General features: G+C 38.3%; 1 protein-coding gene across 2 annotated transcripts in view; it reads left to right on the top strand.

Annotated features, from left to right (window-relative positions):
- The window catches only part of adamtsl1 (ADAMTS like 1), a 671,866-nt gene that overhangs the window by 543,668 nt on the left and 108,587 nt on the right, over window positions 1-19,611 (top strand). For both annotated transcript variants that reach the window (XM_062971884.1, XM_008103489.3), the window contains one exon: window positions 11,780-11,909. In XM_062971884.1, the coding sequence (XP_062827954.1) occupies window positions 11,780-11,909 (130 nt within the window). The remainder of the gene's footprint in view (window positions 1-11,779; window positions 11,910-19,611) is intronic.

Genomic DNA, 19,611 nt, shown 5'->3' with positions numbered 1-19,611 from the left:
AATTCAGACAGTTCCCCACTCAGGATCCAATGCCACGCAACATATATCATGCAGCTTCCTATAGCCCCTCCTTAGCAATTATTCCTAATCTTTGGTCTTCCATGTGTCTGTGGCCCCTTCTACACTGCCACATAAAATCCAGAATTGCATTATATGACAGTGTAGACTCATATAATCCAGTTCAAATCATATAATGTAGATTATCTGCTTTGATAATCTGGATTATATGGCAGTGTAGAAGGGGCCTGGGATTTCAACAACCTGAAATCTCAGATAGCTTTGCCGACAGTCAGGAGTGCTGGGAACTAAAGTACAAAACACCTGGAAGATCAAAGGTTGCTTAAATGCATATGCAGTAAATCCAGATTGGTACCTGTTCAAGGGAGAGAGGGTTAAACCTTCCCTCTCCCCCATGTGTTTTTTATTTTTAAGTTCAAGTCTTCTGTCCCAGTGTTCAAAAAAGAAAACAAACATTGTCCCAGTTAATGATGTTGCTACGGCTGCTTTTGCTTAACTCCCTTCTACTCAACCACCCCCACCAGTCCAGATCATATCTGCATATATTTACTCTAGAGTTTAAAAAATGCATATCCTATTGTTTGGCCCTCAGAAATTTGCCACATCTCTACAAACAAAAACAAAAAAAAAACCCTGGTTATGGGACCAAGCTTTTGGCTATCAAGTTAGTACAATCTGAGTATATGGCATAGTGAAACGACTAATGGAACAGCCTTGGATTTTGATTCTGGATGATGTAATTTTAATAATTTTTTAATATTGCTGTTGATTTTTGGTTTCAATGTGTATGTTTATTTATACTCTATGTTCATGGCATCAAATTGCTGCCTTTCTGTAAGGCTGCTCTCTGAGTCCCCCTCTTGGGATGAGAAGAGTGGGATATAAATGTAGTAACTAAATAAATACAAGTAAGCTCTCCTGACCCCAAAAAGCCAAATATTCCAACCTAGGAACAGGCTGACTAAAAAGTGGGTCAGGTTGGCCCAGAAGTATAGAATAATTTAAATCTAGTTCTACAGAGAGAGGCACACATCCACTTAGACAAGGAGGTCTAGAAAGAGAAATAAATAATTATTATTAAAATAAAACGCTACGTCATTGGATATCTACTATTGGTCATCCTATCAATTAGATGCACTACATATACTTTGATTAGAGATTAAATATCTGACCATTTTCCCAGTTTAGTTTTGCCCCTTCCAGTTCACTGGTACTGGACCAAGAGCTTTTGGAGAGCAACTTGATGGACCTCCTAGAAGTGCAGTGTTTTAAGGAGGCCCCTCATATGCTTTAAGATGGATAGACATGGGCCTTACCATATTTCTACATCATAGCAAAGTATGGAGGTGAGAGGTAACAAATTCTGAAGCATAATGGCTTGTAAAGTTATGCAAGTCAGTTTTATTTGCAACATGTGATTATGAAATGTAAAAAGTCAAATGGCACTGCCCTAGAGCTTAGAGAACTGTCTCTTCTTGTACACATGTTACATAGAAATATGTAGCCATGGTAAAAACACCTAATCTGAGTATTTCGATTATATCTAAAGTAGCTGCGACCAGGGATGTTTTAAAAAATATATTTGCCAGTAAACAAATAAAAATGAAATAAATGGGTTCCAAGCAATTTTATGTCTCCCACAGTTACATGACAGATCGTGTTAATTTTATTGTTTTTATACCATCCGGAGATCAAATTTGAGAGGCACAGGAGCAGCTTTTCACGCTCAGAGGAGTAGCAGCCAGAAGGAACTAGTTAGAAATGTAGTCTTCATTCGGTGGCTACATTTTCCACTGCTGTCATCAAGTATCATGCAACAATTATGCTATTCTTGAAGATATAAACATTGCAAATCCCATTTGATGGTATATTGAAAGTGAACTGAAAGCTACTTAGATTCATGTCATGTCTTCCCTTGCACCATGTAGCATTTTAATTTCCTACTTGTAATCAGTAGGGATTTTCAAGAAAAAAGAAGCTCAGTTTCGTTATGTTAAAATTATGAGCAGTAATCTGTACAACTAAAATACTCTAGAAAGTGAACAACTAGACATTTTCGTACAAATTTGAACATATTTGCTCTTCAACCAAAACATCTCCAGAAGTAGTTTATAAACAACCAATAAGAGATTTCTGCTTTTCAGATTATAGTCTCAGAAACATGAAACAATATCAAAAGGATAAGAGGAGAAAACAATTAGAAAAAGTACCTTCAGGTACCAATTCTAAAAAGCTTGTTTGTATGTGGCTTCAAGTTACCTGGCTACTTATGGTAGCTCCATGAATTTTATGGAGTTTTCTTAGACAAGGCATATTCAAAGGTGGTTTTCTTAGTTCCTTCCTCTGAAATACAGCCTACAGCTAGCAGTTCTTACAATATTCACTTGAAGTGGTTCCAAGAGTGGAGAGGTGGAGGAACCTGGAGTTTCAATAAATTTGGTAGAAAATCTGTTTCCTATCCCATCTTTCTCTAAGGATTATCAAGATCAAAAATAAAAGTTCAGCTGTTTATTGCAAATTGCCCACTGTGTTGTCGAAGGTTTTCATGTCCAGAATCACTGGGATGCTGTGGGTTTTCTGGGCTGTATGGTCATGTTCCAGAAACATTTTCTCCTGAGGTTTCGCCCACATGTATGGCAGGCATCCTCAGAGGTTGTGAGATATAGCACAGAAAACTCACAGCAACCCAGATTGCCCACTTTTTGTTTATCTGGAGTTGGGAATGGTGTGATTTGATTATAAAAATCCCAACATTCAAATCTATACCAGGCTACTTGTTTCTGTATTGTATTTCTCCTTCTATCTCTTGAAAACCATCAGGGGTGAAAGTAAGATATACGTTCATCACACAACGGGATCATAAAGCTTCACTTTCATAGGAAATGCCACCTTGTTTCATTTATGTTGTTTTATTATAACATTTCTATTCTACCCTGTATCAATAGATCTCATTGCATAAACAATCAACAAAAGGAATTCAGTGTAAGTTCCATCTCGTATATAAAATCAGTCATGGTAGTGCACAACTGAGCTTAATAAGACCCCAAGATCCGAGGAAATAAACAAATCTTAATGTGATGCAGACATGAGGCCAGTATAAGTACCAATCATCACTCTAGGAATTGGTCAGCTCATAAGAAGGAGCTGAATCTGAGAAGTCCTCATACAGTGTATTGCTTCAAACGTTGGAGCATATGTTTTAAAATTTGGACATGGGTATTGAATACCATATTACTTTTTATTTCTATACATGTTTGTGAAAACTGGACAGTGAAGAAAGCTGTCAGGAAGATCAACTTTCCTGAAATGTAGTGCTAGAGGAGAGTTGTACAGATGCCATAGAATACCAGAAGAACAAATAAATGGGCCCAAGAGCAAATTGAGGCTGAATTTTCACTGGAAACCAAAATGACTAAACTAATGAATCTCATTTTGGATGCAATGTGGGATTATGTTTTTTGTGTGATTGTTTGTTTTTGTTAAAAGCGATAAGGATTTATTAAAATGACAGGCAATAGGAAAAGAGGAAGACCATATTTCAGTTGGATTGGTTCAATCAAAAAAGCCCTGGCCCTAAGTTTGCAGGGTTTGAGCAAAGCTATTGGTAACTGGGGGCCATGGACGCCTCTCATTTACAGGGTTGTCATTAGCCAAAACATACTTGATAGCAAAAAAGAACAACAAATAGACAGAATTCTCCAACAGATATTAAGGTCCTGAGTCAGAAGTGGTAAGCCTTTGACGCCTCAGATATTTTGCATTGCAACTTCTTTAGCATTGGTCATGCTAGGTGAGGCTGAGAGGAGTTGTAGGTTGTAAACATCTAGAAAGCCACACATTCTCTGCCCTTGTTCTAAGTCCTTTAGGAGATTATGAACACCTTGAACATGCACCAGAAGCATATTGGCAGACAATGCATTCCCTTCAAATCAATTATTTAGATGTTCCCAACTACAACTTGGTGAGTCTATTATACTCTACCTGCATTTCCATTTTGTCCTCAAATTCAATCCCACATGCAATGCATCCCAGCAATCTACATGGGAATTTATCAGTGCATCAGCTCCTGTAGTCATGAATGATCATAGTTGGTGGGCAAGCCGAAGTTTAACAGAAATCCTTCAAGCTGTCTAAATTACTTGAACATTCAATGAAGTTGAATCCAGAAGTACTCCTGAGCTTCATAGTTTGGTCCCATCTCCAAGCTATTTCATTATGTGCATACATGTAAATACAGTTATTCCAGATCCACACACCCCCCCCCCCCCCAAATCTAAAATCTAATACACTTCTGGTCTCAAAAAAATATATAGGAGATACTCAACCTGTATTAAATGCCTAATAATGGCTGATCTTTGTAATAGCTCCAATTAATTAACTAAGGCTTGGAGCAAGGAGCTAAAATGTTTTGGGGAAATTAAAGCAGTATACCATTTTCTTATTCCCACTGCCTTCCAAAAGAAATGTAAAAACAATGAGTAATGCAAAATATACTTTCGTAAAAGAGAAAGAGCTTGGGGAATATTATAATGAGTTATATAACAAAATCCTTTTTCAAAATAACTTTGGTTGCCACAAATATGCACTTTGTAGTTATTGCTGAATGATACAGACACAAGTAGGTCTTTTGTGCCACTGCTGATCCATCTAGCTCAGTATTGTTTCCACAGAGCTAATACCAATTTGAAATAAGACCTTAATTGTAGTGGAATCAAATGCAAAAAAAAAGGAATCAAAGCAGCATAATCTAATTTAGAGTGTTTTGTGCCAATAACTGAGGCCATTCAACTCCTAGAATGAGTGGGGGAATGTGAATATAAAAAAGTCCCATTCCAAATGGGAAGAACTGCTTCAACCAGTTGACACATCCTGACCATGAGATATTTCACCTCCTTCAAAAGCGTAGTAGAACAATGAGACCTTCTTCCATCCTAGCCCCCGTCTCCACAATTTCTGCAAGTAGCTACTATTTCCACTTTGTTAAGCAAAGTACAATGCACAAAGCAAACACAGGAGGACAAGGTTGTTGATCAAAGAGATGGCCACAACCCACCCAGCCCTGTTACAGTCCATGTAACAAAGGAGCGTGGAAGTCATTTGCACAAAAAGAAAAGAAAAGAAAAAGTGAATGGTCTTCTTGTGCAAAAAAGAACCTTTAACCGTCTCACCCAGTGGGTGGGGGAGAGATTTTTGTGAATGAGCTTTAGATAACCGAGGAGTCCCATCCCAAGCAGAAGCACATAAAAAAGCAGAAGACTTTCCAAATGATAGTATTGCGTCATAAAAGTGTGGCCATTTGGGGAAGCCCATTGGGTTGGATTCAACACCAGGGGTTAAATTTCCCAACCCTGGCCCAGTCCTACTTCAATTGCCCCAACTCTCAAGGGTTTCAAGGAAGATTCTTTCCCACCATATCAGGAAATGCCAGAAAATGAACTTAGGATGCAAAACATGTGTTCCATAATAGAGCTACAGGTCTTCCCTTCTGCGTATGCAGAGCAGTGATTATTATTTACTGTTTTATTGCTGAGTTAATTTATTCAGCTGGAGGGGGTGGGAGACTTGATTCAAAACTGCCAAACACTAAAATGCAGGAAATGTGATGTATACATTTTCTTGGCTTAATATCTCCCTTCTAAATAAATCACTCTCTTCCTCCCTTCCCTCCTTCAGTTGAAGAATCTTTGAAAACATTGGGAAACAACATGTTTTATATTGTAGAAATCTTCGCATTGTTGTCTTACATATTGCAAATAGGCACCTTAATGGATAGCAACTTTCTGACAATGGTGCCGACTATTGTAGAATTTTTGTCCAGGAATCTATGCTCCTTGCTATTGTGAAAGTACATATGTGGAACAGCACAGGGTCAGCTATTAGAAATTTGTATGCACCATGAATAATAGGACCAACAACTTATTACAATGTTCTGACTTTTCCAGCCTGTAAAATACTTAGGTCTTCAGAATTAGTTGGAGAGAGCCCTTTCCATTATGTTAACGCCTTCCACCATTTGGAAGACTTAGAAATGGTCCAGATTATCCCTTCAGTTGCCACTTACCTTCAGCTCCTCTCTTATTCCCTCACTGAGTCAGTTGAGTGCAAACTACTTTTGCAGTTTGATCTCAGTTTGCAGTAAGTTGATGGATGATAAAGGGAGAAACTAGGCAGAGAAGAGAGAAAATGGGACATTTTAAAAGCTGCTGAAAAAGTGGGATGACCGAAAAGAAATCAGGACTGTCTCTGACAAATCAAGATAGAGCATGGCAGAGTGAGACTGAGACAGACAGTGGAGGTCCAGATCGTGACAGTATCCATTTCTGGAAAACTGTCCAGGATGTGGCAGCTGCTCTCCCCAGTGAATTGGGGGAACTTCACCACTGAGTGGATGGTTCACATGGCCTAAAACTGTGGTTCCCAACTTTTTTTTGACCAGGGACCACTTGACTGGGGGCCATTCTCCAACATTAATACCAAAAGGGTTAGGAACCAGTTTTTGGTCAGCTTTAGATTCAGTTTGGTTATTTGGGGTGCTGATTCAGAAAATTACATTGGATAGACCACACTAGCTCTAGTTTCTGATACAGAACATTTGTCCCCCAGTAGTCACCATCTGCTCACCCACAAAAAACCATATTTAATAATATAGAGCCGATTTTCCCCGCATGACTCACAGACCTTATTTTAGGTCTTATGCCCCACCAGTGGGCTGTGGCCCACAGGTTGAGAACCACTGGCCTAAAAGGAAGGGCAGCCTTGTACCCGTTGCTGTAGTTTACTCCTTGTGCAAAGTCTGAGTTCATTTTACCTCTTCTCTACATCTCATAAAGAGGGGTTTTCTCACTCTTTAGAACAGCTATTTATAAATAATAATAATAATAATAATAATTATTATTATTATTATTATTATTATTATTATTTTATTTCTTACCCGCTTCTCTTCACAAGTCGAGATGGTTACAACATTGCTAAAACACATAATCAAAACACATAATCACTGAAAAGCACTCCATAGAATACACATGTTAAGACATATTTCCATAAAATACATATTAAAATACACAAAACAAAAGTTAGACATAGAGTGGAAGATTAAAATTCATCACTAAAACTGTCTGGGTAGGCCTGCTGGAAGAGATAGGTCTTCACTTGTGTCTTAAATTCTGACAGCTGATATAAATGTCGGAGCTCTACCAGCAAGCTGTTCCACAGCCATGGGGTGGCCACTTTAAAGGTCCTCTGGGTGGTGGTTGCCAGTTGGGGCCTCCTTCTCTGTGTGGTTCTCAAACTGCATTGAAGAAAGTGTAAAGTGGAACTCATTTGGGACTCAGATGGTGATTACACAAACCATGGAGCACTGATACACATTAAGGGTTTTTTTAGCCCTTCTGCGGGAGTTTGTTGTCTGGCTGCTGCAGTTTGAAACTAACTTTAAACTGCATTAAATGGCCATTAATTATATTAAATGCAACATAAGTGAGATGTCTTAATCTTTAGTGCTTTAGCTGCTCTCCTGCCCCAATTCTGGATAAATGAGTGAGGATTTACAGAACAGCAGAAAATATTGTTTCCTTGCTAGAACATGCAATATAGACATTTTCTTCAACAGTAAGCAGCATGTGACGCCCATTACACTCACATATCCCCTCCAGCTGGTCCCAAAACATCTGTATCACACATTGTGTAACAACATCCCAGATTTGCTACTCAATCTGAAAGCTGGTTTTCCCACCAGATTTTTCAATACAAGCATATATTTTGTATGTTTGTCTCCATTTGCACTTAGTATTGGGTATACACCCAAAAAATGAACTATCTGAAGTGGCCCCAAGCTTTGAATTCCTTAGATTTCTAATCCCCTTCTAGCTGATAATTACTAAAATACACGGGAAGGCCATATTTTTCACATGTTGTATGATTACATGTGATTATTGCCTAAGAATTAAGCTAGACCTTGGAATAGTAGTGAGTAAGGGGTAGGGATATATAGATGATATAATAATAATAATAATAATAATAATAATAATAATAATAATAATAATAAATCTTTATTTATATGCTACTTTTCTCCCAAAATGGGGACCCAAAGCTCCCAACATTTTAAAATACAATACAAAACCAACCACTGTCAATGTATGAATAAACAAACATTGCAAACAACCACATAATACATAAATAAGCGTTAAAAACAATATACATGAATTGTGTTGTCCTTATATAGTCATTTTCAGGCCCATCCGAGCTACACCAGTATTAATTCATCCATAAGTTTGCACCTTCCAATTTCAACACCAATCTGTAGTTGTTTTTTTAAAAAAGAGAGAGAGAAAGGTACCCACAACTATATTTGAATTTGTTGCTCATATTTATTGTTCAACATTCATATTTCCATATTCTGATAGATAGATAGATAGATAGATAGATAGATAGATAGATAGATAGATAGATAGATAGATAGATAGACAGACAGACAGACAAACAGATATAGATATAGATTGGATATTAATATGTGTGTGTGTGTAAGTGTAAGTTCTTTGAACCAAGCTCCATGTTACAAAACTGGGAGAAATGCTAAAACTAAAGAATTAGGATATTCCGTTCTACATATTAGTTTAAGAAGAGCCAGTCATGTCAGTTCCACCATAAGGAGAACTGAACAAAATCACTGGGCAGCTCTGGCCAATTGTGCTATTTTATCGGTTGTGCCAAGAACTCATAGGGAGTGAAGCATGAGAAGGCAGGACTGACTCTAACTGTGATTAAAAACAAAAAGGGCCATGGTGTTCACAGCAACAATACTCTGATTTATTGCTATAAAAAGTCATGCTATATTTTCTAAAGCTTTGACATTTAAAAAGCCGGCATATTGTTGGTTCAATACATGTGGCCGTGGCATTGTTATTTTTGCTTTCTTTGTGTATCTTCTCAAGCTTGCTTCATGCTTTTGTAAATAAGCCAACATCTTCAAAAGATCTCACTGCTTTGGTGAATGAATCCTGGCCCTGCAGCTTCTGCTATTTCTGCTGCTGTTTTTACTACTGTGATGGCAGTGATGCCAGAGGTTTAGTCTAAACTAAATGTCACAATTCAATTAAGTCTTGAAATCACAATCAGATGACCTCCTAAACAGTTTAACTTCACAGTGAAGGCAGCTCATCTCCCTTGTGTCGCAAAGAGAAGAATGCCTTGAGTCTGGCTCTCAGGGCAGACAGCATATTTCAACACATGGAGCAACACTGGAAACATATTGGAGGGCTGCAGTTCATTTGCAAATTTTAGTTCGATTTAATTAACATAATTGGCCTAGCACTTGTGTGTACTTGCAGAATGCCAGGACACTGCTGAGTGATACATTGCACCTGTCACAGCCTTATTCTTGCTTTGCTTTTCCAGGGAAGTTGAAGACTTCAAAGTAGGACTTTAAAAGCATGGTTTTAAGAGTGGGAGGAGAATGATGGCTTTTTGGACTGCTTTTTATCTGTCCTTGCATTTCTGGTATTGAATTACTCCTACCATTGAAATTTCTCTGGAAACTAGCCTACCCAGAGGCATATACATCTGTTTTTCCCTTGAATCAGAGATGAAGACCATGCACTGGATCCAGGCTTGGGAAATTCTCAGCCAACTCATAGTTTTCTTCCTGCCCCTCTTTTCCACTTTTGTGTTATTGTGAAAAGAGAAGGCTCAAATTTATCTACAGTAGGAGATGCCTGAGCTCTAGATACTGATTCAGTTACTGAATTATCTAGAATATGAACAAAACATGTTCGGGGAAAATAAAGTGGGGTATAAATAAATGTAATAATAAGTAATAATAATTGTTAGCACAGTATGCTGGTTCATCACTACAAACTATATTATCATTGGATCATCACTGTCTTCACCATAGGAACAGAAGGACTGGCATTCAAGCAATGATTTCCAAGATACCTCACTATACAAACAGTCAGCCTCATCACATGAGGCAAATGAAGCATCTTAGGATGCTTTCGGGACACTTCCTTCTCACTGGATGCCATCAGAAGACGTACAGCCTAGGAACATGGGAGGCTTCCCATGTTCTGTAGAAAACTATGGGACCAAGCTGCGGCAGCAATGCTTCCCCACATGGGATGAGGAAGCATCATCTGCTGGCAAGGCAGGGTGCAGGAATTGCCCTGCTGCCCTGCTGATTCACCATGGCTGGTGGTGAATTGCCCTGAGGGACCTCATCCATGTGATGAGGTCCAGTGAAAGGCAAAGCCCCCATATTATGGTCTATTGTGTAAACAGGGTGAATCAGTAGTATCCCAGCTGTCTTCTTAAAATGATACATATTAACAAAACTAATGTGCACTGTGGAGAAGTGTGGACTTCCCCTTTTTGTTGTTGTATGCCTTCAAGTCATTTCCAATTTATGGTGACCCTAAGACAAACCTATCATGGGGTTTTCCAGGCAAGATTGCCTAGAAAAAAGTGACTTGCTCAAGGCCTCCTAATTTGATACAGTGTTGAGCAGAAATTCAAACACTCAAACTGTTTCACTACAGTGGCTCACTCCATTGGTAAATCAAAAAACCACAACCCCCTCCCCCTAAAAAACCAGAACTCATTTTTGCTGACACATTTAATAACAGACATCGCCATTTTAAATGAGTAATTGAATGCAATCCTATACAGACTTATTTGGTAATAATTCCTACTGAAAAAAAAACTGATTTACTTCTGAATAAACATGCATAGGGTTACACTGTGAATTTAAGTTTTCTAAAAAGTAATAGCAGTTTTTTAGCACTTAATTTATCACTGACCAAATCGTTTTAATAGATGGTGTGCTCTCCAAGCATTTCTGTCTTGATTTGGAGTAATAAAGAACATTCATACTAATAAGTTCATGAAATCTTCATTGTCTGTGCCTTGTTCTACATGTCTTGTTCAGAAAAGCGGATCACACACTCACTCCTTAGTGTTCCTCTTCATATCTATAAACTTTAGTTGAATACCCATTTTTAGCAGGAGTTTACGACAGCAGAGTTGTATTTCTTTCTAGATCAAGATACTACAACTTGAAGGAACTGAAATGTTTGCCTGATCAGAGAAAAATCCAAGATATCCTCCACTTTGCAATACAGTAGAGTCTCACTTATCCAACATTCTGGATTATCCAACACATTTTTGTAGTCAATGTTTTCAATACATCGTGATATTTTGGTGCTAAATTCATAAATACAGTAATTACTACATAGCATTACTGCGTATTGAACTACTTTTTCTGTCAAATTTGTTGTATAACATGATGTTTTGGTGCTTAATTTTTAAAATCATAACCTAATTTGATGTTTAATAGGCTTTTCCTTAATCCCTCCTTATTATCCAACATATTCACTTATCAAACATTCTGTTGGCCCGTTTATGTTGGATAAGTGAGACTCTACTGTATATCCAAAGAAGACATTCCAGTTTGATTGTTTGTTGCACCCTGATGCACATCCCCATGTCTTAATGAACATGTCACTCTGCCATTTGGCACTGTATTTTCACACACCAAAAGTTGTGTCCTGCTCAACAGGCGACAGTATTGTGTGATCTTGCCCTGATGACAGACAAGAATGTCAGATTACTCTCCCAGAGGCCGGGATATCTATGGCAGCTAAAAGGAACTCCCTGCAGTTGTCATGTCTGCATTTTTCCCTCGTGGGTCTGCATTCAAAATTTAAATGATGGAGGTTTTAAAATTGTATTTAATTTAACTGTGTGCATCTCTGTGTGTGCATATGTGCAGGTGTCCAAGAGGCAGTGGTGACTTGCCTGAATAAACAGACCAGAGAGTTTGCAGATGACAATTTGTGTGTCAGCAGCCGGCGTCCCCCACAGTTGCTGAAAGCCTGTAACTTGGAGCCTTGTCCCCCAAGGTAGGCTGCCAATTGTTTTTTGCTTTTGTAGACTATGCTGCCTACTCTATGTAGGAGAGGAAGAATGGTAGGTCTTCAGAAATTAAGTCTGCATTATTCTAAACTATTTTTGAGCATCCGATAACTTAGCAAACTGAAGGACACATTTGTTGACACCTTTCCAGAATAAGTACACTTTTTCAAATGGCATTTATTTTGTATTTACCTAAATATATTCAACGTTACTCTTGACTTTATTTATCGTGTCTGAAGCGAACTGAGGGTACAAGTTGTAATGTATTTGAAAACACAAAGGTTTTTTTTTTTTAAAAAACTTGGCATTATACTAAATGTTCTTTGACCAGTAGCTGCCCACTTGGAGTGCCTCTGGTGTTGCCATAAGAAGTGTGCGTGTGGCAGGGCTCAGACTGCATTGTATTTGGTGGTCTGTGGTTTGTCTTCTCCACACTTGCATGTTATGGACTCCACTTTGTAGCCCCATTTCTCTTGATTAATCTGTGAGACACAGATCTATTCCACTCTACTCAGGGTAATCCTAAAGTTTGTCTTCTCATTTTGTTCCCTTGCTGTAGTCCTTACATGTTTTTCTCCCCATCTCTCTATCCCTATGGGTGACAACGTTTTGTCTCTCAGAAACAACTTAGTAAAAGTACATTTTGGAATCCTCCAAAAGTTGTTAGCGTTATGTGCCTTCAAGTCACCTCAGACATATGGCAACTCTACCTTGTCAAGGTTTAATCAGGGGAGGTTGACCATGGTTTTCCTCTTAAGCTGAGAGAGTCAGCCACATAGATCTCCATGGCTGAGTGGTGGATTCAAATCCTAGTCTCACAGAGTCCTGGTCCAAAATTCAAGTCACTTCATCATGCTGACTGTCTTGCTCAGAAATAACAATGGGTATTTATCCCTTTCATTCCCACTTGGGAAACTGCAGTAAAAAAAGTCATTTTTAAAACTTTTCCTTACACTTTGCATGTGCTAAATTGAATTTCATAAATCGTTTTTGGGAACTTTTTCTTTGTTACACTTTTAACCTGCTTTTCTTCAGAGCAGCTGAAACAATCTACATTGTTTCCCATTGCCATTCTTTTAGCTTTTTAAGGAAGCTTTTGAAGTAACATAGAATGAAAGATGGCAATTGGCCCAAGGTCATTCAATAAGATTTGTGAGTAAGGAGTAACTATATGCTGCAGAGAACACATATGCAACTGACCCTCAGTTTCAATCTTGGTAAAACTAAACTCATGTTGAGGAATGCAAAGAATACCTGTCACTTTTACATACTGAGTGGGAAAAGCAGGGCTTGGTATTCAACACACCTTATTGAGGAAAAAGAGAATATTTTAGGAATATACAATTGCTTAAGTATATTTCCCTACACATAAAATTGTTTATTCTGCACACAAGCAATATTTGGCAGCAAATACTGTATTTTACTCAAAATATACAGTACTATTACTAACACATCGTTTTGTACAAAATAATTTTTTAATTTAAATATTTAACACATATATCATGCAAACAGGTAAGTCTAAAACCATCTAACTCTGGAAGATTTTTTAATGCTCTGTTTAAATATCTCTACATCCCAGTTCATAGATTCTCATGCACAGAAACTGGGGCAGACTCTGATATACAGATACTTGTCCATACACTCATGCGCTCAACACGTGCTTGATACTAAGTACATAGTTGATCTGGAAGATGCAGTAAATGTAGAATGGAAGCCTAAGTTCAAAAGCTTTGAAATAAACAGGAAATAAAATCCAGTCCCAAACTAGCTCAATATTGGGGTGTGCACAAAATGTACATCCCCAACGAGCACTGCAACACACACCCAGTCAGAAACGGGATGCTTTAAAAACTCACAAGAAATTCCAGTTCAAACCATAAAATCTACTGCAGCCAATCGGTATATACAGTAGAGTCTCACTTATCCAACATAAATGGGCCGGCAGAACGTTGGATAAGTGACTATGTTGGATAATAAGGAGAGATTAAGAAGAATCCTATCAAACATCAAATTAGGTTATGATTTTACAAATTAAACACCAAAACATCATGCTATACAACAAATTTGACAGAAAAAGTAGTTCAATAGGCAGTAATGTTATGCTGTAATTACTGTATTTACGAATTTAGCCCCAAAATACCACGATTTATTGAAAAATTTGACTACAAAAATGCGTTGGATAATCCAGAACGTTGGATAAGCGAATGTTGGATAAGTGCTGTATCCCATGCAGAGCTGGGACCCGAGATCAGAATTCAGAGTGCTTGTGAGTACAGAGCTAGTGGTGAAGCATTTGGGGGAGGACACCCAATGCACAGCGTGGCCAAAAGATAAACAAAATACCTCCTGCCAGAGAGGAAACCATAGCATTCTCAAGAGAATGCTAATTTTCCCTTTTTTTTCTGTGCCTGCTCTCCTCTAGAACTGATCCAGCATATCCAGCTGGATGAGGTAGGAGGGGGACATCCTTCAATCTGCTCAATCTGCAGTCAGAGGATCTTTATGACTAGCACCCCAGCCTCCAGCCAATTCCTGGGATGCCTGTGTAGGAACTCCACAATTGACAGGTTTTCTTTAATCAGCCAGACATGTTACTTTATGGACTACAAACCCTAGAATCCCCCTGTCAGTGCAGCCAATAGACATTCTAGTGGTAGGATTCTGAAAAGTGTAGTCCAGAAAAGTAATTTTTCTAAACTGCATTTTTCTATACATTTTCCTCCACATCTGTAATAAAGCATAGCAAAATCCCTTGGCAGGATTATACAAGTGATAAAGCTACCTGGAGTGTGAACGTGTTTATACCTGGCCTATCTTTTTAATCCCTATGAGATCATATTTTCAGTCTTCTGTTGATGAGTATAAAAAGCAAGAGATTATGAAAAGAAAGCAACATTGAAGATTGTCCCCGCAGATGTTACTAAGTTCTGAAGTTTTTCAGAATGTTGCACACAGAGCCAGCCCCCATGTAATATCCCACTAACCTAATCAAATTGAAAATATTTTTATTTAATTCAGATGCTTAAGATTATGTACATATGTTTGTTCCATATGGAGAAAAACTGAAATGCTCAGTTGCATTCCCAATACAGTTGAAAGTACTATCTCTGTAATCAGACATGAGCTGAAAATTCAAGTAATTTCCACAGAGAGCAAAGCAATTGGTTTGGTAATGTGAAATAAAGTACAGTGATATGGGAGGAACATGGCAGTGGGAGGAATTGAGTCAAAAGAAAATGATCAGCTTCTTCCCAAATGAGGAAGCATTTTGCTTTTGCTTTTGGTATTCTATATGGTTGCTGCTCTGTACCTTCAAGTCATTTCTGACCCTGAGGTGAACCTGTCAGTGGGTTTCTATGGACAAGTGGAGATGCAGACCATTTTCCAGAATCATGGGGCAATGTTCAGAAATCTCCAATCCCTAACACTGGATAAAAATGATTAACCCAATTTTTATTAACCCCATGTTAGCAGAAATCGGGGAATGCTCCAGAGCTTAGCCAAAACTCTGGAGCAGCCTTGCACTTCATGGTTGGTGTGAACAACTGTTCACATCCTGTTTTCCCTGTGCAGTGCTTCAGACTGGCCCCTGATTTAGGTGCCTGTGTAAATAATATAATGCCTAGGCATGTGAGATCTAGGAAAAAAATTGTTCTAAACTCTCTTCGAAAGTAGGGGGCACTGGCGCTTCGTTTCTAAAGTCATTTCCAAATTTTGAAGCAAAAAGTTCAAAACTTTCCAAAACTTCTGAATCTTCGTATGCACCTCGTTAATGGTGGATGCGCATGCACATGAAGGAAAACATTATTGTCAATGGGGAAACTTGAGGGGCTTCTCCCTCATTTTCTGAGCTATCCTAATGAAACTTGCTAGTGTGTAGAACACATTTACCACTGTTAGCTCACCAAATCTAAAAACATTTGACTTATCCTCAGATTTTTGGCGAACTTTCAAAGTTTTTATAAAAAAATTTTTTAATAATAACAAAATTCTGTTCCTGGTTTGAAAGTGTTATTTCCTGTTTCATTGGGTTTTCTGGGTCTGTGTGACTTGCCCAAGATCACCAAGTGGGTTTCCATGGCTGAGTGGGGAATCAAGCCACAATTGTAGTCCAACTCTCAAACCGCTACACATGGTGATGCTGTCTCAAAACCGGCTGCTGCTAGTTCTAGCCGGGAGGAAAAATGCTCAGGACTTTGTTGTTTTCTATGGGGCTGCCATTAAGCCCATGGCTAGCCCCAGCCAGGTTATCTGATTTTGGGGATTCACATGATTACTTAATATAATATGTAATAGTATATCCATACCCTCCAAAATTTTACTCACAACACATGTGGCCAACTAACATCAGAATGTGGTGAGGACAGCAAAAATCATTGATAAGGAACACAAACACTAGGAATGCATCTACACTGTAGAAGTAATACAGTTTGACACCACTTTAACTGCCATGGCTCAGTGCTGTGGAATCCAGGAATTTGTTGTTTGGTGAGGTACTACCTCTCTTTGATATAGAGGGCTAACGAACACTTGAAAGCACAACTCCCATCAATTACATATCTTTGAACTATGGCAGTTAAAATGGTGTCAAATTGCCTTAATTCTACAGTGCAGATTCACCCTAAGAGAAGCCAGGAAGGCAAGACTCATTGATAGCAAAATATGCCAATGCCTAAGTCTTAGATATAAAATAGGAATAAAATGGGCAACGAACAAGGTAAGTGTTTGATTTTGCACCTGTGAGCCATATAAGATTGTTCCAGTAATTCTGGCCACTGCAAAGCCAACAAAGGACTATGCCACTGTATTTCTGGTTCTCCCTAAGCACATAAACCATTTGGTCTCCAGTATCAAAGAGCAAGTGGAAGGGAAGGTCAGATCCTTAGCTGGTTGAATGCATGGATGCAGAATCTGCAGATACAAAGGGCTGAGTGTACTCTCTTCTAGCAATATTGTTACAGAAAAATCATTGACTGGTAGAAAGTGAATTTCGTTCCACATTTTATCCTTTCCAGTGGTTCATCAAATCAATATGCCAGGTGTAAATAGTACTTCGAATATGTAATTATTAACCAAGTGTAAATACTTCAGGCATGTCATTATTACCTAGTGTTCAGAACCTAACTGGAGATATAACTTTTTAAACCCCCATTTAATTTGGTGGATCAGTTAGTTCTATAAGCATCATAAGCAATGTTCTAACTTAAAGAGGCTCTTGCTGTCTACTTAGCATAGTTGCCATTCCTGAAGAATGTATGAATGAATTTATGCAAGTCAACAAGTACTACCAGGAGTATGGAAGACTACCATGGTGGATGTTATGAATTATAATTTTTATATCTCTCCTACAGTTGGGTTAGCATGTGTTTAAAAGATCTGAGATGTGTAGGTGTAGCAGGAGAAGGAAGAAAGAGGAACAAGCAACTCTATTCTGTAACTTTGTTCTTAACATACTTTCAAAGTTGAACTTTTATTCCTGTGCAAACAGCTAAATAGTAGAGAACAGACACACTGGGGGAAAAGCTCATGAAATTCCAGGAATAGCTCAAACACCCCACTCCTCTGTACACAACTCTTTCTCAAACTTTATGATTCTTCTGAGAACTGGGAGAAAGGGTCTGCAGCAGCAGTTTGATGGTTCCCGGACAAGGGAGATAAATCTCCAAACTCCTAGCAAGGTCAATGCCTGTGCCGTAAACACCTGACCTACCCCATTATGAGGCTGATTTGTTATCAGGGGAGATGGATTCCTATTTTTCTGTATTATTGCTTGTGCCTACTGAACACGGTTTCTGGCTTGTCTCCTCTTGTCTCTCATTTATCAATAGAAATATGGCAATATAGTAGAAATTTAACCAAAATTTTGACTAACCATTTATCAATTTTTAAATTAATTAATTTGTTTGTTCATTTCTTTACCTGCATCTCTCCCAGCATGGAAGCCTTCCTTATAGTAATAATTATCAAATTAATTAAAAATTTGTGTCATCATAATAATATTTATCAAATGGCTACTATGAGAGTTAGCCAATGAAAAATACATTTACTGTAGATAAAGCAAGGATTTGCAGGATGTGTTTTGTTTTTCGTTTTTGTTTTTGTAATCATTTTTATTGAAAACTTTTTTAATACATAATTTTAAAAAAGAAAAGATAAAGAAAAAGGAGAAAAGAAGGAGAAATAAGTGGGGAGGGGGGAAAGGTAGGGAAGGGTAGTGAGTGAAAGTTTATAGGGTGTCAGGGTAAGAGACATACGGAGGGGGGTGAATTAGTTGGTTGATAGTAATGTGGTGAACATTCCTTCTCGCAGTTCTTGAGTATTTTGAGGTAGTGTTTTGCTTTCATCTGTTTGATTCTTGGGCTTTGTCCCCATGTGAACTGCTCCGAGTCCCCTCGGGAAGATAGATGTGGGTTATAAATAAAGTTGTATTATTATTATTATTATTATTATTATTATTATTATTATTATTATTAGAGGATAGATCTTTCTGTTTTTTTGGGGGGGGGGATGCATAGTGCAGACTTGGGGGCCTAAACACCATAAAGGCACCAGATCCTGTGTAATCTGGTTTTAGCTTTGAATACATTTTTAATCAGTTTTAAGGATTTTAACTGTTTTTAAATAATATCATTGATGTTTAATACTATTTTAATATTTCTATATTTCTAGATTTTAAATTGTATTGAAATGCTTTTTATTATAAGCTGCTTTGAATCTCCTTTGTGGAGAGAAAAAGCGACGTATAAATAAACATCATCATCATAATCATGGAAGCTAAGCAGGGTCAGCTTTGGGAAATACTTGGATGTAAAACCATTTACAAAAACCAGCTGTTTTGAGCTATATTTCAGATGAAGAAACTGACAGAAACACCTCTGAGTATTCCTTGCCTAAGTGAAACCACTTGAAATTCATGGGGTCACCATAAGTCAACAGGCACATAGATACATACAAGGAGAGACTCATTTTAAGGTATATATTTATATATCTTAAAGCAACACCTGGTCAGAGGGTGCATTAAGGCTGCCAACAACAACAAGCAGCTCCTTGTGACTAGAATTGCACTTTTGCATTTCTCATCAGATGTCTAGGGTAACATCACCAGAAGCAACACTGCAACAAGCCTCTGACAGGGAGCGGCTTGTTGGTGGAGACTCAGCAGTTTGTCAGTTGGAGGGGTGGATAGTGGATCGGACTGGATCCTACTCGCTCCAGCTGTTCACATTTTCAAAACTTCCAGTAAGCGCCCAAGTAAATCCCATGTTGAATAAATAAATATGCCACTGTTGTGGCCCTGAAACTGTGTGTGATTATTTAAAGCAGTGGTTCTCAACCTGTGGTTCCCCAGATGTTTTGGCCTTCAATTCCCAGATATCCTAACAGCTGGTAAACTGGTTGAGATTTCTGGGAGTTGTAGGCCAAAACACATGGGGACCCACAGGTTGTGAACCACTGATTTAAAGGTATATTTCAGTAGTGGCTCCAGACAGCAGCCTTCTTCCCCTTATTTTTTATTGTATGTGCTATGCATATTGCTTTGTAGAAGAAAAAGAGACCATTTTGAATCCAGAATTTTCCTTCCATGAATGGAAGAGATTTGCTCCCAGAAGCTACCTTGATCTAACATGCAAATGTCCTCCCTTTTCCCCTACTCTGCAACCTTCTCCGTCCACTAACCCCAGGTGAGAG

The sequence above is a fragment of the Anolis carolinensis genome, chromosome 2 (genome assembly GCF_035594765.1).
Source record: "Anolis carolinensis isolate JA03-04 chromosome 2, rAnoCar3.1.pri, whole genome shotgun sequence".
NCBI classification, from domain to species: Eukaryota; Metazoa; Chordata; class Lepidosauria; order Squamata; family Dactyloidae; genus Anolis; species Anolis carolinensis.
This window is presented reverse-complemented; position numbering and strand designations above follow the sequence as displayed.